Here is a 26,892-nt window from a genome sequence, read left to right as displayed (position 1 = left end):
AAATTATTCCATCGCTGGAAGTTTCGGTGCCCAAACGAAAACTCCAAAACTTTACGGCCTCCATCCCTTATTGACATCACAATCGGAAGCGGTAATAAAGAGACGTGATCCACCCCAACAACCTGTACCAGTTGCTGATAGAGTCGTGAATTTTGAGGTAGGTGGTAAACTTTTCAAATTTATTTGACAGTTTTCCCATTTTTTTCGAAAATATTATAACGTAATAAAAATGGCCATAAATATTTAACAATTACAATAATAGATTTTCATGTGTACATTACACCAACACTTTACTGTAGGGCCTATACTTATTGTACTTTCATTTATCAAATACTTGGATACGCTGCTATTAAAGAAATAAATTATTACATTTAAAATATGATTTAGGAAATCCTACCTGGTTTCCCCCCCCCCCCCCCCCCAGCTAGCAATCACCCCCCCCCCCCCCCCCCCCGCTAATTTTCAGATAATTTCACTTTGGTCAAATCACATCCCTGTAAGATGGAGCTGACATAATTGTGAGCCATCTTGCTGATACAGGTACCACCAAAAACAAAATAAATTATTTTCCCTACCTTTGTATTCTTGTTTTTGGCTAGCTTTTTATCTTTATTTTTTCATCCATGTTTTTCCTTTTTCTTTTTTTCTTTTTTCTTGCCTTGAAAAATGCTGGGCAAAGAGAAAACTGTTGTGGTTTGGTCACTTTGAGTCTCTGCAGTTTGCCTTATTTCATTTTAGCACTCGTTTTCGGCCCCACGGAACAATAAAGCAACTTCTAGTGGTCTTGCTGTAAGTGCAGCCCATGCAAATTATAATATTATAAATTTATTAATGATTGATTTATTTTCACATTCATTTTTATTTTCTCTTTTTTTTAAATATTATTTTATGTAGCATTTTTTAAATAGATATTTGAGAACAATGGATTTTTTTTTAAACAGAAATTTTCATGTAGAAAACCTAATTCGGCCCACACAGACCCAAGCTTTGGCGGCCCTCAAGTCATTTGGGTTCCAGACCCCTGCTTTTAATCGAAGTTGAATCTTTTTCGTCAATTGCATATTTTCTTCGACGTACAGTTCAGTGGTTAATGCATATCCGAACGTCACTCTTCCAGGACAGGGAGTCGGCTCGCAAGTTGGTGGAGCACGGACACAAGGGCACTGTGCTGAGTCAGCAGGAATTTCAGCTGCGGAAAGCAGCGTTTGCATCAGCGACTCGCAAACTCCGGAACCAGAACAAGTGAGTTTCACGTGAGGCTTCACCCGTTTTCTGACTCCAAAGAAAAAAATCTACATAAATATAGTTGTAACCGCACTTCCTAGGCCAATTTTTAGTGTTTCTTCTATCATTGTGGGGGAATATAGTCCCAAAACTTGATTTAAGAGTTGAGATTCGAGCTGGACCCTGGTCAGAATTAATTTACGATTAAGCAATGTGTTGTGATGGTTAAAGTAAGGGGCCCGGAATGTCTCAATCTAGGATAGAAAAATGAAACTCCATGTGTGAGGCGGCAGATGCAGGAAGCTGCCGGGTATCGGTTTTCGCAACGGATTTTTCTTCCAAATCCGTTCGCACGGCATAAAAAATATTGAATGATTTGGACACAATTGCAAAATATCCCAACACGCACTTAAAACAATCGCCTTTTTGATTTTGTATCGACATGTGGTTCTGATTCCAGCATTCTATTTGTAAGAGGCATGTTTTCGACCACCTATAATTCCCCCATACCCCCCCCCACCCCCCAGACCCGCGCGAGTCACAAGCAGAACAACTTCCATCTTTCATCTTCCCCAACTCCCAGAAACACGAGCTGTCTTCACTCAAGCGTTCCTCATCAAACTTTACAATCAAATGTTGACAAAACCCAGTCACACAAAAACTAAACTAACATTATTTCACACTATTTTTTGCTGTGCGAACAGATCGGACATTCCTATTGATGCATCGTGTCTGGCCCGTGACCTTAATCAGCTTGATGAAGCTCCAGATGCCTGCACCAGTCTCAAAACATCGATGTAGCTCTTCTTTAATCAGTGCGAATGGTGTACAGCTGCAGCTTAGCTATCAATTAGCCTTTTGCGCTGTTTATTCAAAAGGATGCAAAAGTTATTTCACCTTTGTTATGTGGATTCTTTCTAGTTTCTGTTGGCATCCGTCAGGCGTAGCAGAAGAAGCAGATCCCATAAATGTAGACCCAAAATAGGATATTAGAAAAGGAATTTGTATCGGAGAGTTTACAGAAACAGAAAAGGGACGATTACTAGGATCTTCAGAATTGAAAGACTAAAAAACTACTCAAATTCAGGCTCTGCAATGTATCCCTGCAACATTAAGTTGAAACACTAACTACATATAAACAGGGGTGGGAGTTACTATTTACCTATTGAAAAAATGTAATCAGTAACGCAATCTGAAAACTCTAAAATTGAAGTAGTCTAACTGGATTACTTTGGATTCCTTTTGGATTACTCCAATACCAGATATACTATTAAAAGACAAAAATAGTATAAATCAAATTACTAGTGCTGCAACAGCGAATCGGCGAAATCGCTTACAATCGGCGATTAAAAGCTTTGGCAACTAATAAGATCATCGAGTCATTGTCTCACGTGATTTATGAGCCACTAAGAACGTTAAATCAATGCAAATTCGAGTGCACACCATTTCGGGAGTTGTAGTAGCGTTTTGGTCCAGCAGAGGGCGCTAAGAGACTTTTATGTAAAAGCTATGTTAATTTTTCTATGTACTACATTTCGAGCATGGCATCATTGACAAACAAAATTCAAATAAAAGTTTGGGATGTTTGACAGTTTCATCGTGAAGCAAAATTAACAATTGTCAAGGGAACAGACAGAAATACAGAAGAAAAACAATCGGAAAATAAGGATAAATAAAGTAAAAAGAAAAATAATAATGTCATGTTTTCCTCTACCCAAGGGGCAAATTCTTGAGCATATATCATTTTTACACTGGCAATGTTTATCATATTCCAAAATCTGATTCCCAAAAACAAATTTGTTGACAACATTTTGAAAAGTGGGTTTGTTTACGTTTCTGATTATTTATTTACTTTTCTGGATAAAAATCTACACAAATTGTAATATATTGCTTTTTCCTTTTTTGTTTTGTATGAGTCCAAATTGAATACGATCTGTGGACAACGCGGTAGGAAAATACTATCTTACATATTTTCAGGTATATAGCATACATTTCTATGCATTTTTTAATTATCAAATTAATTGACAAAAACTTATCATACTTTTTATTGTTTTATATCATAGCATATTTTGTTTTGTGTCTATCTGTCTTAAACTTTAATATTTGAATAAATAGGAGGGTAGTTAGAAATCTGATTCATCAATTATTCGAAAAAATAATCAACCAATTCGTCAATTATGAAATTTATCGTTAGGTGCATCCATGAAATTACTAAATGGCGTTTACCATAAATAAACAATGTAACCTTGGAAAAGAGTTGGAGGAAACCAAGGTCAGGTAGCTGCTTGTAGTCCTACAAAAAAGTGCTCACATTTTAACCACGCAGTATTGTTTATTAAGCAAAAATAACATTTTCTCTTTCATATGGCAGACAAGATTTGCTCTGGTTTAGTTTACATTAAGAGCACATTAAGAAGTCAATATTTCCTTCAAACACACCAATTGTTCACTTTCTAAGTTTCAAAAAAACCTGTTTACTTGTTTGAAGTGGGGATGCCCAACCTCTTGAAGTAGGCTAAGTTAATTATTATCATAACATAACAATACAGTAATCAAATAGTGGATTTGAACATCAATTAATTGCAAAATATCAAAGAAAGAAGATCGATCAAATTTACTTAATGTCCCTGAACACATTACTAGCAAGCAACTTTGCTGTCTAGCTGCCTCTTGTACGTCGTGTGCAATCCTCGTTTTTCTCGTGTCAGTGATTAAAATAATGACACAATTCGTCTTTCAGCGCATTATGTATATGTATACATAGTTTTAAATACAATTCTAATCCTGCGAAGTAATTCTGATTTTAACTAAATGTACATGTAATTTGATGGTGTCCTTTTTCTGTAGCTGTAACGAAATACAATTTCATTTTTTGTACCCTGATTATGTAATGCCGTTACATGTATTCTGTTATTCCCGTACTCTGGATGAAAATGAACAAAACATGAAAGGAAAGGCAAGAGAATATGTTTAAACATAAACTAACTCGCACTAAATAAAACGTGAAAGGAAGGAGATGCGACCGGAAATGGTTTAAATAGCAACTGGTTTTAAGTGAACGAAACACGAAAGAATAGTACATAGGGAGCATACTAACACATGAGTAGAACAACTAAATAATAATCCAACATCAACTAACCCTAATGGAACAAAACAGTGGAAAATGCAGGAAACATTGTTACATATGGACTGAATATTAACGAGTGCAAAGATTGATATTTTTGGCTTGGGCTTTCGCGAGGTTTTTAGTTTTTGTGTACCTGTTGCAGCAAGATGACGGACACATATGTTATTGCCCCTCTTCGTCATTGAAGATTCAGTAAAGAACCTCGATTCCCTGCACAATGAAATTCTTACTTTGCTGTCCACACAGTTACCAGCGAAATAAAACTAAGAAACTATATACATGTATACATAAAAGAATATTACAAATATTATAAAGATAATAATTCAAGATTGACTAAAGATGAGTTAAGGCACTAAGATAAAAAATAAGATAAAACACAGTTAAAAGTGACTGTAGTGCAAGAATATTTAAGTAAGGTCCAGTTTAAAGTGTCTGTAGTGTAATAAAGTGTCTTCAGTGTGCCGAACGTGTCAGTGGTGTATTGCTCGATCACTCATGTAAGGCTCATGTTAGGTAAAGAAAACGAAAATTTCTCGACTAACAAGTGATTGAAAAAAAAAATCCCCTCTTTATGATAGTTCATGTTGTTAAATGTACTATTTTTTTCATTGCACTTTTACTTTAGCCAGTCTCTAAGCACTACGTTGTAAATATGTTTGCCTATTTATCCTGACAGTCTCTCATGATATTTTTCTCTTTAAAGTCTTTGTTAAGTGTTTAAACTGGAGTCTACAACCTCTAGCAAAAAGTATGGAATCACTAGTATTGGGCAAACCCTCACTCAGACATTTTATTCTGTAGAAAAAATACAATGTTTCACCACACTGTTATCAATGACGATTCAATGTTTTGTTGTTTATTATTTTCAATCAATATTGATTTTTTAATTGAGTTCTTCTTTACCATAAGGAGGTGCTAGATCATACACAATGTCTCTTTAAAGAATTGTGAAAAAATTGAGATCATAAAAAAAAGGGGAACTATTTTTGGAATATTGCACACGCATAACTGGCGTGTTTACATGTTTTGTGCTGTGAAAATTCATGAACCTGTGCACAACGTGGCACATTAAAGCAAGTCAGGATTTTATTTATCTATTATATACCCTCCTGTAATTCATGATTCTCCCTGGTAGCACCTGCCGTGTGGATCAGCAGGATCTCCGAGCAACACTTTTTCCTGATGGTCGCGACTTGTTGTTGTCGTAAAACTTGTTGCACCTGCAAACTCCAAAGGCCAACTCCCCCACTGAACCCCATTCAAACCCCTCCTCCGCCCTGCTGTTCGGGGAACGTCTTTCACCTTCCAGCCTGGTGTCTTTTCTCACCATTCTGTCACAGTCTTTTTTTCTTTTTCTTCTCTCCCACCGCCCTCCTCCTCCCTTTCCATCCATCGTGCTCTCCCTGAGACCTTTAGTGCCTGCAGGTGTATAAATAGAGCTGTTTTCAATTAAGCTGGCCCGTAGCGTGCATCTGATCAATGCACACACCCCTCCTTTTTCTTTCTTTTTAGCCCTGCACCTGTGGTAATAAAATCCGCGGGGGAGTGGAGACGTTGCCCCGCCGTTGGCCCGGCTCGCCTCTCTGCTCCTCTCAAGGACGACGGCTCGTTTTTTTTCTTATAAAGGAGAAAGAATAAGGAAGAAAAGAAAGACAAAACAAAGACGCTTCCAGCACGGTGAAATTCAATACCGGCCGATGAATATGATGCTTGGTCGTCGTTGTGTGCGTATTTGGTTAACACACAAAAAAAGAGGAGGGCTGCGACGGGAATCCGCTGTTTCAAGCCCAGAATGGAGCCGGAATTAAATAAATACCGCTGACGTTTTTTTTTCTCCTGCAGGCACGTTCAACCTGGAGACCACCTAGCGTGACTGACGTTTCGAGTTTCTTTCCCAGCGGATTTTTTTTTTTTTTTTTTTTTTTTTTTGCCTCGTCATGGAAATTTGCTTTGCGTGAGCGGATAATCACGTCTTTCCACAAGTTGCTGTCAACAAATGTATGTTAGCAAGAGTATTGGAGTAGGGTACAATTTTGATTTTGTGTGTTTTCTTTAATGAGGGTTTAAAAACAAGGTTTAGTGCTTTACTATAAGTGGGAATGCTTGATAGTTATCAGACCATTATCAAAGCGATAATGGCTGAATATGACATCACAGTTATCGAGCTGACAGAAAAAAAAGAGCGGATAATGCCTCACCTTTAGCCATACTATAATCTTCAATCAGCCGACAGATTCATTCATCATTAGATATATTTTGATTTTCTTAGCACAACTTGGTCGCGTCTCCTCTCTACCTCTTCATAATGTCGTAAGGCACCGGAGAGCTAGCCTACGTGTTGGAAAATTCTAAGCATTTATGTTGTTTATCAAGAAAGTCTGGCTAGTGGTGAACAAAATAGTGGGAGAAAGGGGATGTCTTGTTGGTACAAACTTAGCAGTGTTTCCTTTTTGACGGCATCTCCTTCCTTTGAGTGCAAAATGAAAAATAATCACTGATGTTGAGAACAAATACCCCGATGAGAGCCAGCTTCGAACAGTTCACCTCACTTTAGATTTGACGTCATCACAACAACATTTTTTTTCAACCAAAAACCAAAATTCACTTTTGGTTGTTTTCTGCAGAGAATGTTTTGGTGCAGAAAATTTGCTACATCTTTAATTGTTAGAATTGTCTTTATCGTCATTGATAACAACCTAGAGAACATTGTTTACAACAAGATAAAGACACTTAAGGACAAAAGTGTCATACAAATAATTTCAGGATAGCTATAAATAATACAAGTTAGTGGTTCGAGACTGGCCTAAATTGTAAGTGGATCAGAATAACCGAGCAATGAAAAATAGTGCAATAGCATTTAGCAGAAACAAAATTCCAAAAGTTAAATAATAAGATAAGAATACCCATTATCTATATTTTCTATCTATATTAGGCTAATGGTGATTGGTTGGTGAGTTAAGAGTCAATAACACACCATAGTAATTATTGCTGTTTTCTGGCCAAGTCGCATCATGATTCTTACATCATTAGTACAAAATCCAGCAGACATTCCATCTGGTTAAACTTCATCTTCAGCAGATGCGAAAATGTGTCGTAAAGCTTCCGCCGATGGACAACAGCGTGTTGATCGCTCGTCAAGATTGTCTCCATCTGCGTTTCCTCAAGGTTCTTTGTCTTGTTTCCATTTCTTTTCCCCCTCTTTTTCTGTAGTGATTTAGCAGGGATTATTTTTTACGGCTCTGCGATCCCCCTGCCTTCTAAATCAGCAGAATGCGACAGCGCCCCCGCAAGCTCGCGCCGTCCGGATGAAGGGCAGGAAGCCCTTTCCACATCTTTCCAACGGACCTCTTCCGTGTTGCGACTTTGAAGTGACGGATCCACATCAACGGCAATTACTGTCACCTTGTTATTTTATTGCTTTTTGTGGGCGGCCCCCCAAAAAAGTGTTTTTTTTAATCAGGCACTAAATGAAATCACGTGCGTCGCCGCGTAATGAGTTGACGAGGAGCAAAACCGCAAAGATAACATCTGTGGGGCAGCCTGCTATTTGGGGGGTACTTCACTCTTTCGTGGGTAATGCTGTTTTACTACATCTATTCACTCAATCGTATCATTTGAAAAGGAAAATAAAACACCAATGAAATAAAATTGGAAAATGCTGCAGTAAGACCCCAATAAGATATTAGAAAATGATTTATTCACGGAATATGAATCAGTCTTGGATAGATACTTTATTCATCCCCGCAGGGAAATTCACATTTTCAGCAGCATCCCTGAGCTGAGAACAATACAATAATAAAGCAAAAAGAATACAATATACAAAAACCCAATGTGACGTGCAAATGCCCACTGTAGCGTGTTATATAGAATATTTAAATAGTGCTACACAGACTACACATTGCAATAGAATTCGGTAATATGCAATGTAGGGGGTTACTTGTTTACTTGGATCATCAGAAAACAAAAGATATTCAAACACAGGCTCGACTCAACATAGATGCCAAATCATGGTGAAACACTATATACAGTGCCCCATCCCTGATTTCTGTTTTTTGCATACTATCATTCAAAATATTTCAGATTATCCAACTAATGTTGATATCACACAGAGAAAATCCGAGAAAATTCAAAATGCAGTTCTAAGGCACAAAAAAAAATCAAAACCTATCCGACCCTGTGTGAAAAAGTAATAATCCTCTTAACCTAATAACAAGCTGGGCTACTATTTGCAGTGATAACTGAAATCAAAAGTTTACTATAAGTGGTAGTGAGTCTTTAACAGTGCTGTGGAGGAATTTTGGCCCACTCATCTTTGCCAAATTGTTTCAAATTTGCCATATTCAAAGGTTTTCTGGCATGAACTACCCGTTTAAGTTCACAAGACAGCATCTCAATTGCATTTAAATCCAGATTTTGACTTGGTCACCCCAGAACCTTCATTTTGTCTCGTAGAGCCATACAGAGGTGGACATGCTGGTGTAATTGTCTCTAACTAAACAAAACATGGGCAGCACGGCGGGTGAGTGGTTGGCGCGTTCGCGGCACAGTTCTGATGTCATGAGATCTAACCTTCCTGTGTGGAGATTGCATGTTCTCCCCGTGCTTGCGTGGGATTACTCCGGGCATTCCTGTTTCCTCCCACATTCTAAAAACATGCATGTCAGGTTAATTGGCTGGTTCAAATTGTCCCTAGGTGTAAATGAGCGAGTGAGTTATCTGTCATTGTGTGCCCTGCAACTGGCTGGCAACCAGTTCAGGGTGTCCCCTGCCCACTGTCTAAAGATGGCTGGGACTGGCTCCAGCACCCCCGCGACCCTACTGAGGATGAGCGGTGCAGATAATGGATGGATGGATGGATGGATAAACAAAACATGAACGTCGATATAGAGTATGTTTGAATTGAAACTGGCTCTTTCTACCCAAAACACTAAAGAAGAGGAGGCAAATAGTGTACTCACTATAGATAGAACAAATACATCATGTCCCAGCACCAACTAACTCTGACTGAATATAAAATGAAAGTAACACGATGCAGGGCATGGTGAAACATTAATTAGCTCCAACAGAACAAAATACATAAAGGACGCAGGGAACACACTCACACGTGAACAGTACAAATACATTGTTTCAACACCAACCAGCCCTCAACAGAACAAAACATGAAAGTTGATGACACAAGAAACTATTGTTGCGGGAACAACAAAAGTTTCATGACGACGGAACAATAAAATATAATAAAGCCACATCAACACGTTCTAACTGAACAAAACATGAAACTAAGACAAAACAGAATATGTTGGGACACTAACCAGCTGTAACTCAACAAAAATCTAGGATAGAATCATTCAATAATGTTCGAACCAGCCATTTGGAACACAACATAAAAGGACTAACTTACTCTTTAACCCGACCAAACACGAAAGGTAGAGGACACAGAAAACTTAAGGTTTGAACAATATCCTGATCTAACAGAACAAAACATGAAAGAAATCGAAACAAGATGTTTTCTCACACCTTGACAGTTCAACCAAAGTGTGATATTGCTCACAGAAAAAATGATTTTAACATGTCGGAATTTGTATTTTAGTCATGGTAAGGTTTTAACTCAAACCAAGGATTTTGTTTATCAGGAGTAAGGGTCTAAAACAAAAGGAGGCTTCAAACTTGCTGGTGACGACGGGCAGATGGCGTGGACTTGGCGGACTTTTCAGCGCCTCTCGTAATAATTTCACGGGCCATCTGCTTTGATGGCGCCAGCTAATTAGCAAGTCGTTGCCTGCTAATAATGCTAATAACAACAAAACAGGGCTGAATGAGCTTAGCTTTTTTTTTTTTTTTTTTTTTTAAAAGGAAAAAAAGCTGTTTTGCTTCGGTGGTGTTCAGTAACCGTGACTTTATGTGTGATTGTGGGTGACACCCCCCCTCTCGAACCCTGCACCTTGCCTCCTCAACACCTGTGTTTACTTTAGGGCCTCTCTTGCACCCCCAATCGCCTCAATGTGACCCACAACAAAATGACGTGCATGTGCAGCCTGCAAATAGAAACTACTCAGTAAGGATTGACCGATGCGGGTTTCCCAGGGCCGATATCAATTATTAGGATTAAGAGGAAGCCGATAACCAATATTCGGAGCCGATATACATTTGCTTTAAAAACCTAAAAATTGTCTTAAGGAATGTTTCATTATGGAAAAAGAAACAAAGAATATTGATTAAAATTCCACTAAAACTTTGATAGCGCTCTGAAACCTTTTTACAGTTACAACATAGAAATGAACAAATTAACAGTGCAAATAATAGAATTAGACATACCAGCAACTTGTATAAAGGTACAGAAAAACGTATGACTTAAACTTAAAACCAAAAGTGCGTTGAAATTTCAACAGAGCTGGCAAATTGAAAGGTGTTGGCACTCCTGTTTTAGAGACAGATTGACGAACTAATGTTATGGTATTAGCTAATCACTCAGCCTTCTGTTTTAGTGTGTTATTTATTCTCTCTCGCAATCACAGATACACAAAATAATGTTATGATAAGATCTAATGTATCAGTCTCCACCTGAACGTGCTTCCATAAAAACAAATGAACGACACTTTTTACGCTATCTCTTAATCACACTCACGCTTTCCTTCCACTGACTTAAAAACCTCTAGTTACGTCAAACCTTTGGTATGCGGGTGGATGCAGAAGGAGGTTGGAAACTGGATTCAGATTAAAACTGATTTTGTCCCAATCCTAGAGTAGCATGGTTACGGCCATGCTACTTAGTGAGGATACTGCCTACTTAATATTTTTTGACCATGCGAAGCTTCGTTTCCACAATTGTCATGATTGTTTGCTTCTTCCTTTAGCATCCCTGCAAGCCTTGGGATCCATGGCCAATACAGTACAAAAAATGGTATTGGGTTGTGACTCACACACAAGACTTTGAACTGAACAAGAGAGGGAAAGCTATTGTGGGAGACAGTTCAGCCAATAGCATATCGGGATTTTCATGACTATGCAAACCAATAGTAGACCAGCATTTTATATCATGTTGACTAATTGCAGACAGGCATCTTAAGTGAAGGAAATCATCATACGCACAACACTGCAAATTCTTGGTGCAAGCAAAATAATTTGTTTACAATGTGGTATAGTAGGGAAAATGCCGCAGAGGGGGGGCTGAAAAAACATTCCACTAGTAAAACATTGTAAGGCGGGGTTGCCATATCCCGGGGGTTTACTGTAGCTCACGTTCCACTTAGCGCAACAACAGCTGTCGAGAAGCCAGTTGTTTACCCGTCAAGTTCTCTTTTGAGCCAGATGCTGCGTCAGCAGAACTGCCACCACTGTGACCATTCAGCTGTTCACCCTCTTAGCTAGCCCAGGCTAACATGATAAGTACTTCTGCAGGATACGCGCCAGTTCAGGATGTGAGATCCACGACGACTTCCTCCGGGCGCTAGCTGAGCGTGAGGAAGCTAACCGGACTGGGAAAATGACCGTAAGTCCACCCATATTTTTATTGTCTTGTGTATTTTTTTAGGGATACAGGATGTTCTTTTTTCATACTGATAACCGGTATATTTAGAAAAATATAAAAACCCACAAAAGCCAGGCTGAATCCAGTTGGTTTTATGTACAGACTATTATGACACCATCACCTGATATTGTCAACATAAAATATAGGTTATTCATATGCTATAGAATAGAAGTGTGTTTTAAGCTTAGATTTAAACATTTCCACTAAGGTTGCAGATCGAATCTCAGGGAGAAGAGCAACCACAGCACCGGGGCCCGAACGGAGAACGCTTTCAAACCTGCGGATCTCTTCTTGGCTCTTGGGATCACCAGTAGACCAGCATTTTCAGGGCAAAGGCTCCGGACCGGAAGATAGGGGGAAATTAAATCTGAAAGATATGAGGGAGCAAGACCATGCATGATTTTGAATAATACTAACAGAACCTTAAAATCACATCTTAAGCTAACAGGGAGCCAATGCAGGTTAGCTAAAATCGGGGTAATGTGGTCAAACTTTCCTGTCTTAGTTGCCTCGCTGCAGCATTTTGTACAAGCTGAAGGCTCTTGATTTTGGACTTCGGGAGACCGGAGAGTTGTGCATTACAGTAATCGAGACGGGAGGCAACAAACGCATGAAATATAATCTTCGCATCCGAATGAGACAGCATAGGGCGAATTTTAGCAATGTTGCGAAGATAGAAAAAAGCTGTACTAGTAATATTCTTAACGTATGTTTGAAAGGACAGATCGGGGTCAAATATGACACCTAAATTTTTGACTTAGTCACTCTGGGTGATATCGCATTTGTCAATGTTCAGAGCTGTTTTTGAGAACAAGTCACGGCATTTAGATGGACCAATAACTAGCATTTCGGTCTTTTCAGAGTAAAGTCGCAAGAAGTTAAATGACATCGATTCTTTTATCTCGGTGAGGCAGGCCTCCAAAATTCCACAGTTTAGTGTGGCAGATTCCTCCATCGAAAGATATAGTTGAGTGTCATCTGCTTCGTAATGAAAACTGATATTATACTTGCGAATAATATCACCTAATGGAAGAATGTTAATGCTGAAAAGAAAGGGGCCGAGTACTGAACCCTGTAGAACACCACAGGTAACACTAAAGGGCTCAGATGTCATTTCACCATATTTAACACAGTGCGTCCTATCTGAAAGGTAGAATCTCACCCATAAAAAGACGGTTCTTGAGAGACCAATCCATGTTTCCAGCCGTTCTAGTAATGTATTATGGTCCACAGTGTCAAAGGCAGCACTAAGGTCCAGCAGCAGCAAGAGTGATGAAGCGCGGGAGTCCATTGCCAGTAGAATGGGCATTGGTTACCTTAATCAGATCTGTTTCAGTAGAGTGTTTAGCCTTGAATCCTAAAATCATTCAGCTGCTGTGCCACAACTTCTTCAAGTACTTTAGAAAGAAACAGGAGGTTTGACACAGGTCTATAATTACATAAGCTTTCTGGATCAAGGTTGGGTCGTTTCAGTGTAGGTTTGATAACAGCGGACTTAAAAGACGCTGGAACTACACCTGAGGAGAGTGATATGTTTAAAAATTTAGAACTGAAGGTCCAAGGACCCCAAAAAGACCTTTAATCAGCAAACCCAGAAGCGGGTCAAACAGGCAAGTAGTCAGTTTGGCCGTATTCACCACCTGTTTAAGATTATCAAGTGACAGATCACTAAATCGGGAAAAAGTCCCTGGACAGCCACCACGTCGCGCATCTATAGATTTCAGACCTTTAATAAGTGATGTATTAACATTGTCTTTCGAAATCTTATTAAAGAAGACCATAAAGTCATGGACTGAATGGGTGGAACTATCTGGAATAATCTGTTGCCTCTTTAGCAATGCTACGGTGTCGAAAAGGATTTTGGGGTTATTCTTTTGTGCCGCAATCACCTTCGAAAAATAGGCTGATTTTGCAGAGGCAAGGGCTGCTTTATACTTTAAAAAGTTGTCAAAAAAAGTTGTTTAATGGAAAACCTCAAGCTTGGTAGCGCGCCATTTTCTGCCAGATTTCCTGCATCTATTTTCATCCGTCTTTTAGGTTGTGATTTAAGCTGTAGGGGCACTACTGAATCCAGAACACTAGCCAGGGTAGCATTAAACTCATTCATGAGTGAGTCAATAGAGCCTTTATATGAAGGAAACGACGCAACTACTCCTGAAAGAAGACCGGAGAGCTCAGAAACTATGCCAGGGCAAATATTGCGTCCGCTAAATCCTTTAGTTTCTTTAATACAACATTTAGCCAGCACCTCAAATGTAACTAAATAATAATCAGAAATAACGGTAGTACATGGTAACACCTTTACATTTGAGGTTGAAAGTCCTCGAGTCAAAACCAAGTCTAGCGTGTTTCCATCTTTATGAGTTGGTAAATCAACCAGTTGAATGAAACCAAATGTGTCAATTTTTGGCACAGGAGGTAGAGTGCTTGTCTTGGGATCAAGAGATCCAAGTTCGAATCCCGGCTCGCCTGTGTTACATGTCGAAGTGTCCTTGGGTAAGACACTGAACCCCTAAAACCCCTAATAAGCAGGTTAGCGCCTTAGATGGCTGCAAAGCCGCTATTGGGAAATGTGGAGCACATTGTAAAGTGCTTTGGGAAGTCATTGGCTTGAAAAGCGCTATATAAATGCAGATCATTTAATTTAATTTCATTTCAATTAGAGACCGAAACGCAACAGTAAGCAGGGATGTGATTTTTCCGCTAATTCGCGGAATTCCGCTTTTTTTATCTCCAAAAATAAAATTTTAAGATTTCCGATTTTTTAATTGGTAAAAAAAACGATTTCGTCTCTACAGCATTCCATTTTAGTGTTTCCGTAACTGAAATGAAACGTACTTGCGATTGGTTGAAGTCTCCGTGTTGACCAATAAACGCGCTTGTTATAAAGGCGTAGGAGTATGCCATTGTTCATTTCTCACACGTTTTTGCCGAGTGTTTAAAGAAAGATGTCCGAGATCGAACGCAAAGATGCTCCGCGAGGTAAAGAAATTGACAAGATCGTAAAAAACAAGTTTCGATCGGACTGGTTGGAGAAGGAATTATCTACAAATGTTGGAAAGAAGACTGTGACGAATTTGTTCAGTGACTTTATTCGGAAGATCGATCGTGCCGGGAAAGCGCTTTGCATTTGATGCCATGATACCATTGTCTATGGTGGGAGAGGTTTCAAAGCTCTTGAAAGTCACGCAAAGAGCAAAAAACACGTGAAAGAACTCCAGTCAAGAACAACAAATTATTCCATCGCTGGTAGTTTCGGTGCCCAAACGAAAACTCCAAAACTTTAAGGCCTCCATCCCTTATTGACACCACAAACGGAAGCGGTAATAGAGAGACGTGATCCACCCCAAAAACCTGTACCAGTTGCTGATAGAGTCGTGAATTTTGAGGTAGGTGGTAAACTTTTCAAATTTATTTGACAGTTTTCCCCTTTTTTTCGAAAATATTATAACGTAATAAAAATGGCCATAAATATTTAACAATTACAATAATAGATTTTCATGTGTACATTACACCAACACTTTACTGTAGGGCCTATACTTATTGTACTTTCATTTATAGATAACATCTTCTGCTATAACAAAGACTTTTGTGGTATGTTCTAATATGAGTTACTTTTCATTTGGTCATGATACAATTATTTCTTCATGAAATTTGAACTCTTCAACATGATTTATGTGTTAACTTAGTAATCACATGAGTTAGATATGATGATATTCTCAGTGATAGTTTTTAAAAGCAAAGGCAGTCCAATGTTTTTTAATGTGACTGATTTTGAGTTGACTTAAACTGTAATTTTATATGGGATAGTTCAAAATACAATGAAAATTGATGCTGTTGTTTTGTCTATTTCTCTGTCATCTGAGTGCATTGAAAGTACTTAAAAAAACGTAAAACCCATGAGCTCCGGGGGGCTTCGCCCCAATTGTACCCCCACCAGGGCACTGCCCTGGACCTAGCAGGGTGCCCGCGGCCCCCAGACCCCCGCCTAATTTTCAGATAATTTCACTTTGGTCAAATCACATCCCTGAGTAAGAGAACTGAGTGGGGAGTAGATATGAATGTTAAATTCCCCCATAATTATTATTTTGTCTGCATAGGTTATTAGGTCAGACAACAGTTCAGAGAATTCATATAAGCAAACTGAGTATGAGTATGAGTAAATTTAGTAATTATTTATTTTCCTTTCTTTGTAGGGGATGCCTGAATAATACATGAAATACAAAATAAAATATTCACTGATCTACAATATCAAATTTGTGAAATACACAACAATTTTAGCTTTAAACAGTGATTGGATTTAAATTCAAGCAACAACACAAAATATCTGGGAAACAATATAATATAAATTACAAATATCAACTCTTCTGTGCAATAAATAAACCATGAAATCAAAAAACAAAAAAAATAAAAATATTTACAATTCTATTTTAGCCAATTTAGACACAGATCCTCTGCTTTAGAGCAATCAATATCATACACTTTCTTTTTTTGTCTTCTGTATGGAACTTCATTATTACCCAACACTTTTAGAGCCCTTTCCGTGTTTGTAAACAAGTGTGATGTAGCCGAGCTGCGCGTGTATTGTTGAAGCAGAATGGCAGAATTCATGTCAGTTCATAGCAGCCCAATGACACAAAAAGATCGTAGATCATAAATAGGAACAGCTCAAACTAGTACAAAGTATGTGTTGGTAGTAAATAAGTGTAGTCATCAAAGGTAACAAAAACAAATGTTGTTTTGATCGACGATGGATTTCTTCCTTTGAAGGTAGTGGAAAAATTGAAAAATTGGCCTTGAAAGTGCTTGTAAAATGCTTGCATTTAGCCATGAAAAAATGTGTAGGAACTGTTGATGATATCTGTGTATTGTTTTTAGAACATTCATTGAGGCCTGGTCATCCTGGAAGGGGGATTACCTCATGTGCTGTCCCTTCTCAAGGTTTCTTCATGTTCCTCATGTTGAGGTTTTCGAGTTTTTCCTTGCCCTCATGTAGGTTTAAGATCAGGGGATGGTGTAATAATAGTTTGTGGTTTGCAATAATCTGTGTTCTGTGCAGCCCTTTGAGACTCATTGTGTTTAAGGGCTATACAAATAAACATTACTTGACTTGACTTGACTTGGAAATGGGACAATAGAGTCTAGAGAAACCGAGTTTTTCTTTCTGTGTCTTTTCGCACGGCTGCAGCGCTAACGTAGCAAAGTGGGCAGTGGAATGCGCGGGCAGGAAGGAGGTGGCATCACCTCGCGCTCGTCCCGCTAAAGAAAATAACGGTGGCGTGCCGCCCCGAGTGGAGGAAAAGGGCCGAGAGGCGGGGCCGCCGCCACATTTTTGCAGCCAGCCAATAACAACATTGCAAAGCTGCTGTTAGGACAAGGACCGGTATCGGAGGTGGCCCGACACTTACTGGTCGGCGCCGCACATTCCGCAAACATTCCCGGCCAGGACGGACATTTCCTGAAGCAAGTGGAGTGTAGCGGTCCCCTTGGACACTTGGGTTTCCTTTGCCCTGACTCACATGTCTGTTCTGAGAGAAGCATATTGCTTTTACTTGAAAAAAGTGCAAAATGACCCTGTTTTTATCACTTTTGTGGATTTTTTTTTATCTCCTGTTTATTTATTCAGGGTCTTTTTTGTATTTGTTCAACCATTAAAAAAAATCCATTTAAATTTTTTTTTTTAGTATTTTTGGGCAAATCATTTTATTCATTTTTAAATAATTTTTGTTTTTTACGATGTTTTTCAGACCTTTTTTTCTATTTTAAATGTTTTTTGAGGGGCTTTATTTTGGGGGATAATCTCATGATCCGTTTTTTTTCTGTTCGCCTGAAAAATTTTGTTTTGTTTTTAGGAAATGTACATTTTACATTTTGTAATACATTTTGCTCAGTTTTTTCTTTTACATTTTTTTGGGGGGAGGGGTGTAATTTTTTTTTTCCCAGTTTTTCTGATGCTTTTTGTGTTTTGGATTATCTTGTTTTTGTTTTTTTTGTTTTGGGGGGAATTTTTCGGGGGATATTTATTTCAGTTTTCCTGGAGAATCTTTGGAGCGTTTTTCAGAATTATTTTGTTTAAGTTTTCAGAATAAATTTGACAATTTAAAATAAATACATTTTTTAAATATGTAGGATATTTTTCCGTTCTTTAGAATGTGTTTTCATTTTTTATGGGAGCTTAGTTTTTGAGGATTTATTTTATATAGTTAACAATTTCATTGAGTTTTTAACATTTTTACATACAAAAAATACAAATCCCTCTCCAATCAAACCCAGAGACCGACAGACATAGAATAGTTCATCATGTGAAAGAAGAAAACGAAAAAGGGAACAGTACTGTTTTTATTTTTTTTGTTTCATGATTTCAGAGAACTTACATAAGAATTATTCAGATTTTATATCTATCTATCTATCTATCTATCTATCTATATATATATATATATATATATATATATATATGTATATATATATATATATATGTATACAGTATATACATGTATATCTCATCTCATTAGCTGTACCGCTTATCCTCATTAGGGTCGCGGGGATATATATATATATATATATATATATATATATATATATATATATATATATGGCCAAATAATTTTTTCTTTTTTTCTCATGTTTTTTTTTTTTAAAAATTTCAAAGTTTATTTTCCTTTTTGGAATGATCTTTTCAGGGACTCTCTTTGGATGTTTATTTTTCGTTCTGTTTTATATCTTATATTATCATATAATATATATAGCTTATCTGCTTTTTTTCTGAATAGTTTCATTCTGTTTTTTGGAATACATTTTATAACTTAGAATAATCCGTTTTTAAAACATTCCTTTTAATTTTTTCTTTTTAATTTTTCAGTTATTTTGATATTTTTTGTTTGTCTTTTCAGGTTGATTTTTCCTTTTTTCAGATTTTTTTTGGGGGGGATTTTTAAATGAGCTTTGTTTTTTTTTAGATATTTTTTTCATCATTTTTCTCTGTATTTGTTCTTTTTTTCTGTTTTTAGGCAAATATTTTTTTCCTATCTTTTTGAATATGCTTTGTCCAGTACCGTACCTATTTTTTTCTGGTTTCAGATTTTTCCTCTACTTCAGGGACATTTTTCAATTATGTTATTTGAATACCGATTTTTTTAACTAATTAATCCATTTACAGTATTGTTTACTTTCTAAAAGTAAATTAAATAAAAAACAAGGAAAAATGCAAAGAATACAAAAACAAATATTCAGGAAAAAAAAATTCAATAAAACAGAAAAACGTTTATCCCCTTTAGCTGCATTTTATAATTTGACTTTGTAACTTTTCATCTCATCTCAGTTTTCAGTTTGAAGTGTCATAAGCACATAAGTTTACCTTTTGTTTCTACGATTGCGGCGTGTCGAGTGTTGCGTCCATCCGTCACTCTCGGGAGTGACAGAGTGAGACGTTTGAGCGTCCACAAAGGACGACTTTGGGGCACAATGATTGTCTTTCCCTCTTTCTATTGTGCTGCTGCGTGTCATTCGTCACGCTTTTGTCTCGATGACTTTCAAGCCGCTGGCTTGAAATTACACCTGTCAGTTCACCGGTTGCCTCCGTCGCCTCGCCGTAAAAAGTCATAAAAGGATATCTACCCCGTATCAATGGGCCGTTATCTCCAATGTGACAATTTAGAGCGAGGATGTCAAAGTCATTTGAGCTCAGGGGCCACATGGTTGAAAAAAATATTCTTACTTGGGCCAGACTAGTAGATTAAAAAGAGAGAGAGAAACAAAGAGAAATGGAGAAAGAGAGAGAGAGAGAGAGAGAGAGGGAGAGAAAATGAGAGACAGAGAGAAAAAGAGACAAGGAGCGAGAGAAAAAGAAAGAGAGAAAGACAGAAAATAAGAGAAATGGATGGAGAGGATGAGAAAGAGAGAGAATAAGAGAGAGAAAGAGAGTGAATGAGAGAGAGAATGAGAGACAATGAGAGGGAGAGACAATGAGAAAAAAAAGAGAGAAAGAGAGAGAGATAGAATGAAAGAGAGATAGAGTGAAATACAGAGAGAGAGACAAATAAAGAGAAGGAAAGAGAGAGAGAAAGAGAAATGAAAGAATAGAGAAAGAGAGACACTTTGGGAAAAACAAAAAGAGAAACAAAGTGAGAGAGGTGGAGGGACAGAAAGAGTGGGAATGAGACAAAGAAAGAAATAAAAAATGAAAGAGAGAAGGATAAATATAGAGAGAAAAAAAGAGAGAAAGACGGACACTTTGAGGAAGAGAGTTAAAACAGAAACAAAGAGAGTTAAAAAGAAAGAGAAAGCTTGAGAACGTGAGAGGGAGAGAAAGAAATACAGCTCCAGGTATTTTGTGAGTGGCACCAGATTTCAAACTGCGGCTTTTTTTACTCTTGTGCTTCTTTTAGCTTTGTCTGGCGGGCGGGATTCAAAACCTCGGAGGGCTTGGTCTGCCCTCGGGCCGCAAATTGGGCACCTGTGTTATAGAGTTAGAATGTGTACAAATTTGCCACTAGGGGTCGCCGTAGCTTAGAATGAGTGCACATTGAATGAAGATGCAGAAGCCTGAAGGATACCACTTGGCATAATTTTCCCGCATACTTCTACATTGTGAGGAATTTTAACCAATGCTGCTGTTAATCCCCACCAGCGACAACAAAATACAAAATGTGAGCTAGGTAAGTACACCCAGAGCTGCTGAAATGAGCCAATAGCTGGAGTTGGTCAGAGCTGTTGGAAGTGGCTACCCTTAGTGGCTAGCGGGTGAAGCTACTTAAAACGGTCAGTAAAGAGCAAGATTTATTTACATGGAACAACTGACAATAGCAATTGTGGCTAGTCATTGCCTGTAGCCGAATGGCTAAAATAAAAATATCCTCAATTCCAAAAATCAGTGAAATGAGTGACGAAAGAAAGAAACAGTGGGGAAAAAGAACCAGATGCCTGAATTACAGAACTCAGCTGTGGAAGGCAAGTCCCACTGAATAATAATAGCAGCTATTAGCAAGCCATGGCCTGCAGCCGAGTGGCTAACATAAGTGGCTAGAGAAGGAAATGGTGAGAAAAAGTTGAAGATCCCTTATTTATTAATTTCAGCTACGTTCACTTGCATGAGAATCTCTGGATTAAGCAGAGGCTGCTAACAAAAACAATAGCAGCTAACGGTGAGCTATAACCTGCAGCCAAGTGGTTAACAAAAGTGGCTAGAGAGGAAACAATGGTGGAAAAAGTCAAAGATACCTGAATCAAAGACTTTGCAACGTTAACTTGCATGAGCACCTTTCCAAAGCGAGTGACGCTTAAGAACAAGGGAGAGCAGATAAGAATAAACGCTAGCTGCAAGACATAGTCTGCTGCCAAATGGCCAGAATTGGGGATCGTCTAAATCGATAAGTTATACATTTTGGTAGAAAATAATGTAGAAACAAAAAGTATTAAAGGCAAAACAATAAATTCAAAAAATTCAATTATAAAAGTGTAATCTCCTTGTGCCCTATAGGTTGTAGCTCTTTTTATAGACATAGTCACCCCTCAAAAATAAAAAGCAAAATTATTTAAAGAATACCAGTTAAATCAAACTAATCTGCATGTCTGCTGATTTCACAATATATATAAGAAACTATGGAAAAATACACAAAAATACAAAAAAGAATAATGAAAAAATTAGAAATGTTCGATAAAACACACCAAAGCCTATTAAAAATGTCCCGGATAACAATAAAAAAAACCTTTTCTGTATTATTGTGTGGTTTCGTGTTGGAGCTCTTTTTGTGGGGTATTTTTATGAGCATGCCCACCCCCTAAAAAATGATAATAAGCTAAATAAAAATCCCAGTCGGTGTCAGAGTTGCTTTTAGTGGAATTTTGTGACTTAGCGTCCCGCTAACGCCTGAGGGTTCACGGCGCATAAAGGAAGTGTTTGTCTTTTTTCCTTTTTGCCCGCCTGGTGGCCACTGGTGTATTGATAAGCTGTCACTATAGATAATAAGCTGCTCGCTCATGCAGCCCGCAGATCAAGTGCGGCATTCAAATGAAAACCGAATTCCCAGCGCTATTGCGTTACATGCAACCCCCTCCTGGCCTAAATCTGTGTCCTTTGTGGCCGCCATAGGCAGTCAAAAAGCCACAATACCATCTTTGATATCAAAGGCGAGAAGGTGGCGGCCTATCGTGTGGCATCAAGGAGACCGGTCATCTTTGAGGGGCAGGGCTATCGATGCTAAGAGAAGTGTTTTTGGATTTTGATTTTGTTATCTTATTTGAATGTATTACACCCCCTTTCTGAGGTGGGGATCGTAAAGTTAAATTTGTATATAGCGGGGGAAACAAACCTATGCCATTTAGTTATTGCATTACAAACCCCCGGTACCTAAGATAAAAAGAAAAACAATATTTCATGTACCTTCTGTGCGACATCACTTGAGCTGGTAAAGTGGAGTTGTGGGTAGATGCAGAAGTGGAGGGGTGAAACAACAGATTGAAAATTAAACTCTTTTTCAAAACTTTCACTTGCGAGGATTGTTATTTCTTTAAAATACTTGCTTTAATCAGCAAGGAGTCGCTAATGTAGAAGCTTTCCAGACGTTGTAGCTCAGGTCGTCCGTTTCACAGGTTAATGGATCTGGCGTTGGTGTTTAGCCAGACTTGGCAAGTGTGGTTTGTGAGAGTTGTTAGCCTACCCTTTGCAGCTGGCCAGACCTGAAGCCTTGCTATTATTTTCTCTCCTGACACCGCCTCAGTCGATTACCAGACGCAATAACAATCCACGGAGCACCCGCTGGTGATCAGCATTTCCTTGCGCTCTTCTGACTTAACACAGAGTCTGATTAAAGTGATGAATTTATTTTCAAAGTTACGAGCCGCTAAGGCTACTAACTGTCGCATTTCTTTTGGTCGCCATTTGTGCCCAGCTGTTAGATTGACAGCCTCTCACAGTCGCGCACATAGACAGTCACACCTACCCGAACACACAATGGCCTCTGACTGGCAGGTGATGTTAAAACTCTGACTGTGACAATTCTGGTTTGGCAAACACTCCATCACTCAATAACAGACTATAAATCCTTGCGAAGAAACCGCAGTATCTTGCAATTACACAATCGCAATCAATTTTGATAATTTTGTAGCCCTACTGTGACGCAAACCAATAGGAGACCAAAATGCTATATATATGACATCGACCAATAGCAGAGAGGCATGACTAAGCACAAACTTAGTTTTTTGGCATGCAAAACATTTTTAGTTAATGTGGTCTAGTGGGGAAAATGCCATAAAGAGGGTCTGAAAAATACATCTTATTCCACACTGTAAAGTGTAAATATTTTAAGGCGGGGACACTGTATCCAGGAGGCTTGCTGTGCTCTAAATGAATAATTTTTTTCATCACTTTCTCAAGCTTTGTTTTTTTTTTTAAACCGTTTTTCAATTACTAATTTAAAGGTTTTTAAAAATCTCTTATTGTTATTACTTTTATCCATCCATCCATTTTCTGCACAGCTTATCCTCACTAAGGTTGCGGGGGTGCTGGAGCCCATTGCAGCCATTTTCGGGCAATGGGCAGGGGGCACCCTGAACTGGCTGCGAGCCAGTTGCAGGGCACAGAGACCGACAACCAGGGTTCCTGCGGATCCTTGAAAAGTCTTAAGGGGCATTGAATTCAGTATTCTAAAAATAAGGCCTTCATTGGCATTAAAATGTCTTTAATCCAAAAGCTGGCTCTTTTGTCCGGGCTCAATGAGAAAAGCCAGCTATTTTGACTTACAAACAGCTCCTCAGGTTTTTATCTTTTTAATGATATATTATTGATAATAGTAATAAAACGTTATGCACCAAATTATTTCCTAGTTAGTAATTCTAGCTGTTTGGCAGGGGATTCCTAAAAAACACATATGATATGAATTGATAAAAACAGATAAACTCAAAAAAATTGTAAAAAACAAAACAAAACAATTTTAGCTTTTTACACACTAAACAGATTCAAAGTCAAACCAACAACACAAAATCCCTTAAAATACAAAACAGTACAAACATTTAAAATATTACTTATTCAGTGCTATAATTATGTAAAATGCAAAACAATGGACTATTTAAAATTTTATTATAACCAGTTTAGACACAGATCCTCTGAAAAAACATACAAAGAATATAAATTAAAATAAGTAAAACAAAAAACAAAAACTTTCTCTATGATTGAAAGATTGAATGCATTCTGCTTCGAAACAATTAGAATCCTTAAAATTAGTCTGAATTTGGCCCATTTTTTCTGTTTTTATACAAAAGTTATTTCTTTTTTTTTGTCTTCCATATTGAACTTCATTATTACCCAACATCTATAAGTCCCTTTCCGTGTTTGTAACAAAGTTTGACTTAGCCAAGCTGCATGTCCATTGTTGAGGCAGAATGGCAGAATCCATGTCAGTTTATAGCTGCCCGTTGACACTAAAATATCGCAGATTATGATAGGAACAGCTCAAAACAGCAAAAAATATGTGCTAGCAGCAAGATAGCGACTTTATTTTAGTCATCAAAATCAACCCAAAAAAACGTTAGTTTGATCGGCGCTGGATTTCTCCCTTTGAAGGTACTGGAAAAAAAGAAAACAAAAATGCCTTGAAAGTGCTTCAAAAGTGCTTGAATTGGGCCATGAAAAAAGTGTACTATCCCTGAATCAGGAACAAACAAAAACAAACTTCGAAGATAGGTTTTTTTTTCACATGACGGCGACCAAATGTGCTAAAATGTTAGGGATCTCTTGGTACAGTAAACACAGGTGTTGTGATGGCAAAAGAATGACCGTGCATTGAATTATTTCCATTTATTATTTCCACGTGGCGAGCGAGCGAAGGAGAGAGTATTCCGTGCATGTGCGTTTCCGCCTCCAGGGATTTGGATGAATTTGACGTGCATCTGGCCGCCGAGTTCGGGTGTCCTCAGGAACCCAAAGGAAAATGGAAGCGTGCCCGCAAACATCTCTTGGACGTACCTTTTCCCAGGACGCTACAAGGTCGCGTGCAGATTCCATCACGGAGTCTCCGTGATCCATAACCGGTCCACTTCTAGCAAGAATGCTGGATAGTTAATAGGTTGATCCCAATGATAAATACGAACTCACAATTATCGGCCCGATTAAAAAAAATTAAAAAAAGTATAATTGGTCATGTGACACCAGCTCTCTTTTGTCGGGCCTGCCAGCTCTTTTGTTGCCGTTATTTCCACCTATAATGAACTACATTCATGCGGACACAATCTATTTTCCTCAATGTCATATTGCTGCGACTGGCAAAAGACACTTTTCCCAGGAGGTGTGCCATTCTGGCCCAAATAAAAAAAAGCAGGGTTATGACTGCAATCCATTATTCCCAGATGACTATTATTGAGAGCATGGCTGAGAGAACAAATTTGTATCACTTGGCCTAAGCGCTTTCTGGCTGCCAAAATTAATTGCACCCGCACGGCTGCGATGCGTTATCCCCTGTCTATTGCTGCGAACGTGGACCGGTAGAAGGCACTTTTGTCGAGAGGAAAAATTAAAATGTGGCGTGGTGGCAGGGATGTAAATGTAAATGATCCATTATCCCCATTCAACTATTCAAAAAGTCAGAGAGTGCAAATTTTGTCATTCCGGGCAGTTGTTTTCCTCTTCTTTTAGCCTAAAATGAGTTGGGGCTAGGAGAAGCACTGTTGCCAGGAGGTGTGCCATTCTTGCACACAAACAATTAAAAGTAGGGTTATGGTCGCGATCTCTTATCCCCAGTCAACTATTTCTAAGAGCAGGTGCTCAGAGAGCAAGTTTAAAATGAACAGCACTCCTTCTGCTCCTAACCATTATCCAAAGTCCATTATTGCTGTGAGAGGGGACGGGCAGAAGCCACCTTTGCTGGAAGGCATGCCGTACTGGCTTGCTTAAAATAAAATGCACAATTTTTTCTGCAATCCATTATTCCCTGTCAACTATTACTGCGAGCAGGGGCCAGCAAAGCATGATCTTGGTAAGTTAAGACCACTGAGGCCAGCCATTGTGGCCTGCCTAAAATTAAATGCGTAGTTTGGCCATGATCCGTTATCCCCAGTCGACTATTTCTGAGAGAAGGGGGCGAGAGAGAAAATTTGTGACATGCGTGGCAGCTCTTTAACAAAACAGCACCCATGCTGCTGTGATCCATTATCTCCTGTTCACTTTTGCTGTGGGCAAGGGCTGGGAGAGCACTTTTTTCAGTTCGGACTACAGAAGTGTGCTATTGTGGCCGGCATAAAATAAAATGTTTTGTTTGGCCACGCTCCATTATCACCAGCGTACTATTTCTTAGAGTCAGGGCCGAAAGAGCAAATTAGTGTCATGCGTGGCAGCTCTTTTCTCCCGCAAATTCCCCCAAATGCTAACCTAGCGAGTGATTCTAAAGGTAAACTGTTGGAATTGAAGTGTGTACATAATAGATGACTGCAAGAAAGGAAAAAAAATCTAAATGGAGGAATGTCTTTTATTTATCAGCCGAGTGAAACCATCTGCCTCTTGGGCCACATGTTCTTGTCCATGACGGCGACCAGAAAACACGCCGGGAATCCAAAAAGCTAAACCATTATCTCAAATCTTTGGTATTCGGACACAAGTGCATCGCCGTTCACCTGACGGCGGCCATGGCAGGTGTGTTTTGACAGGGAGTGCGTTAATAGCGCCTTTAAGAGAGCGGCGCTGCCTTTATTTACTCAGGTGGAATAATATAGTGAGCGTGTGCGTGAGTGCGTGCGGCGATAAAACAAAGAGGATTCCCAAGAATGCGCTCCATATGTTGTCCGCCGAGGATCAGCCACGGCTCAGGTGGCGGATCGGATGGCAATGTTTTCACCCAGAATGGATCCCGGTGTGAGGTTCCACTCTTACGCTGTAAAAATCTTGCCAATACTATTTCACACAGTACGCTGGCTTTACTGGTTTTGCCATCAATGACTTTGTTTACATACAGGGAATAATCCCATTGGAAAGGGAATATTGGATTCCTGGAGGAATCCCAATGAATCATTTACATGTCATGTCTAATTTCGT

The 26,892-nt window shown here is 38.6% G+C and overlaps 1 protein-coding gene across 1 annotated transcript in view; it reads left to right on the top strand.

Annotated features, from left to right (window-relative positions):
- Window positions 1-26,892, top strand: part of cfap299 (cilia and flagella associated protein 299) — a 76,807-nt gene that overhangs the window by 3,367 nt on the left and 46,548 nt on the right. Inside the window, exons 2-3 of the mRNA XM_088335677.1 lie at window positions 1,118-1,242; window positions 11,747-11,837. Coding sequence (XP_088191803.1) covers window positions 1,118-1,242; window positions 11,747-11,837 — 216 coding nt within the window. The remainder of the gene's footprint in view (window positions 1-1,117; window positions 1,243-11,746; window positions 11,838-26,892) is intronic.

This window comes from Urocampus carinirostris, chromosome 5, assembly GCF_059441175.1.
Source record: "Urocampus carinirostris isolate Australia breed hairy pipefish chromosome 5, RoL_Ucar_1.0, whole genome shotgun sequence".
NCBI classification, from domain to species: domain Eukaryota; kingdom Metazoa; phylum Chordata; class Actinopteri; order Syngnathiformes; family Syngnathidae; genus Urocampus; species Urocampus carinirostris.
This window is presented reverse-complemented; position numbering and strand designations above follow the sequence as displayed.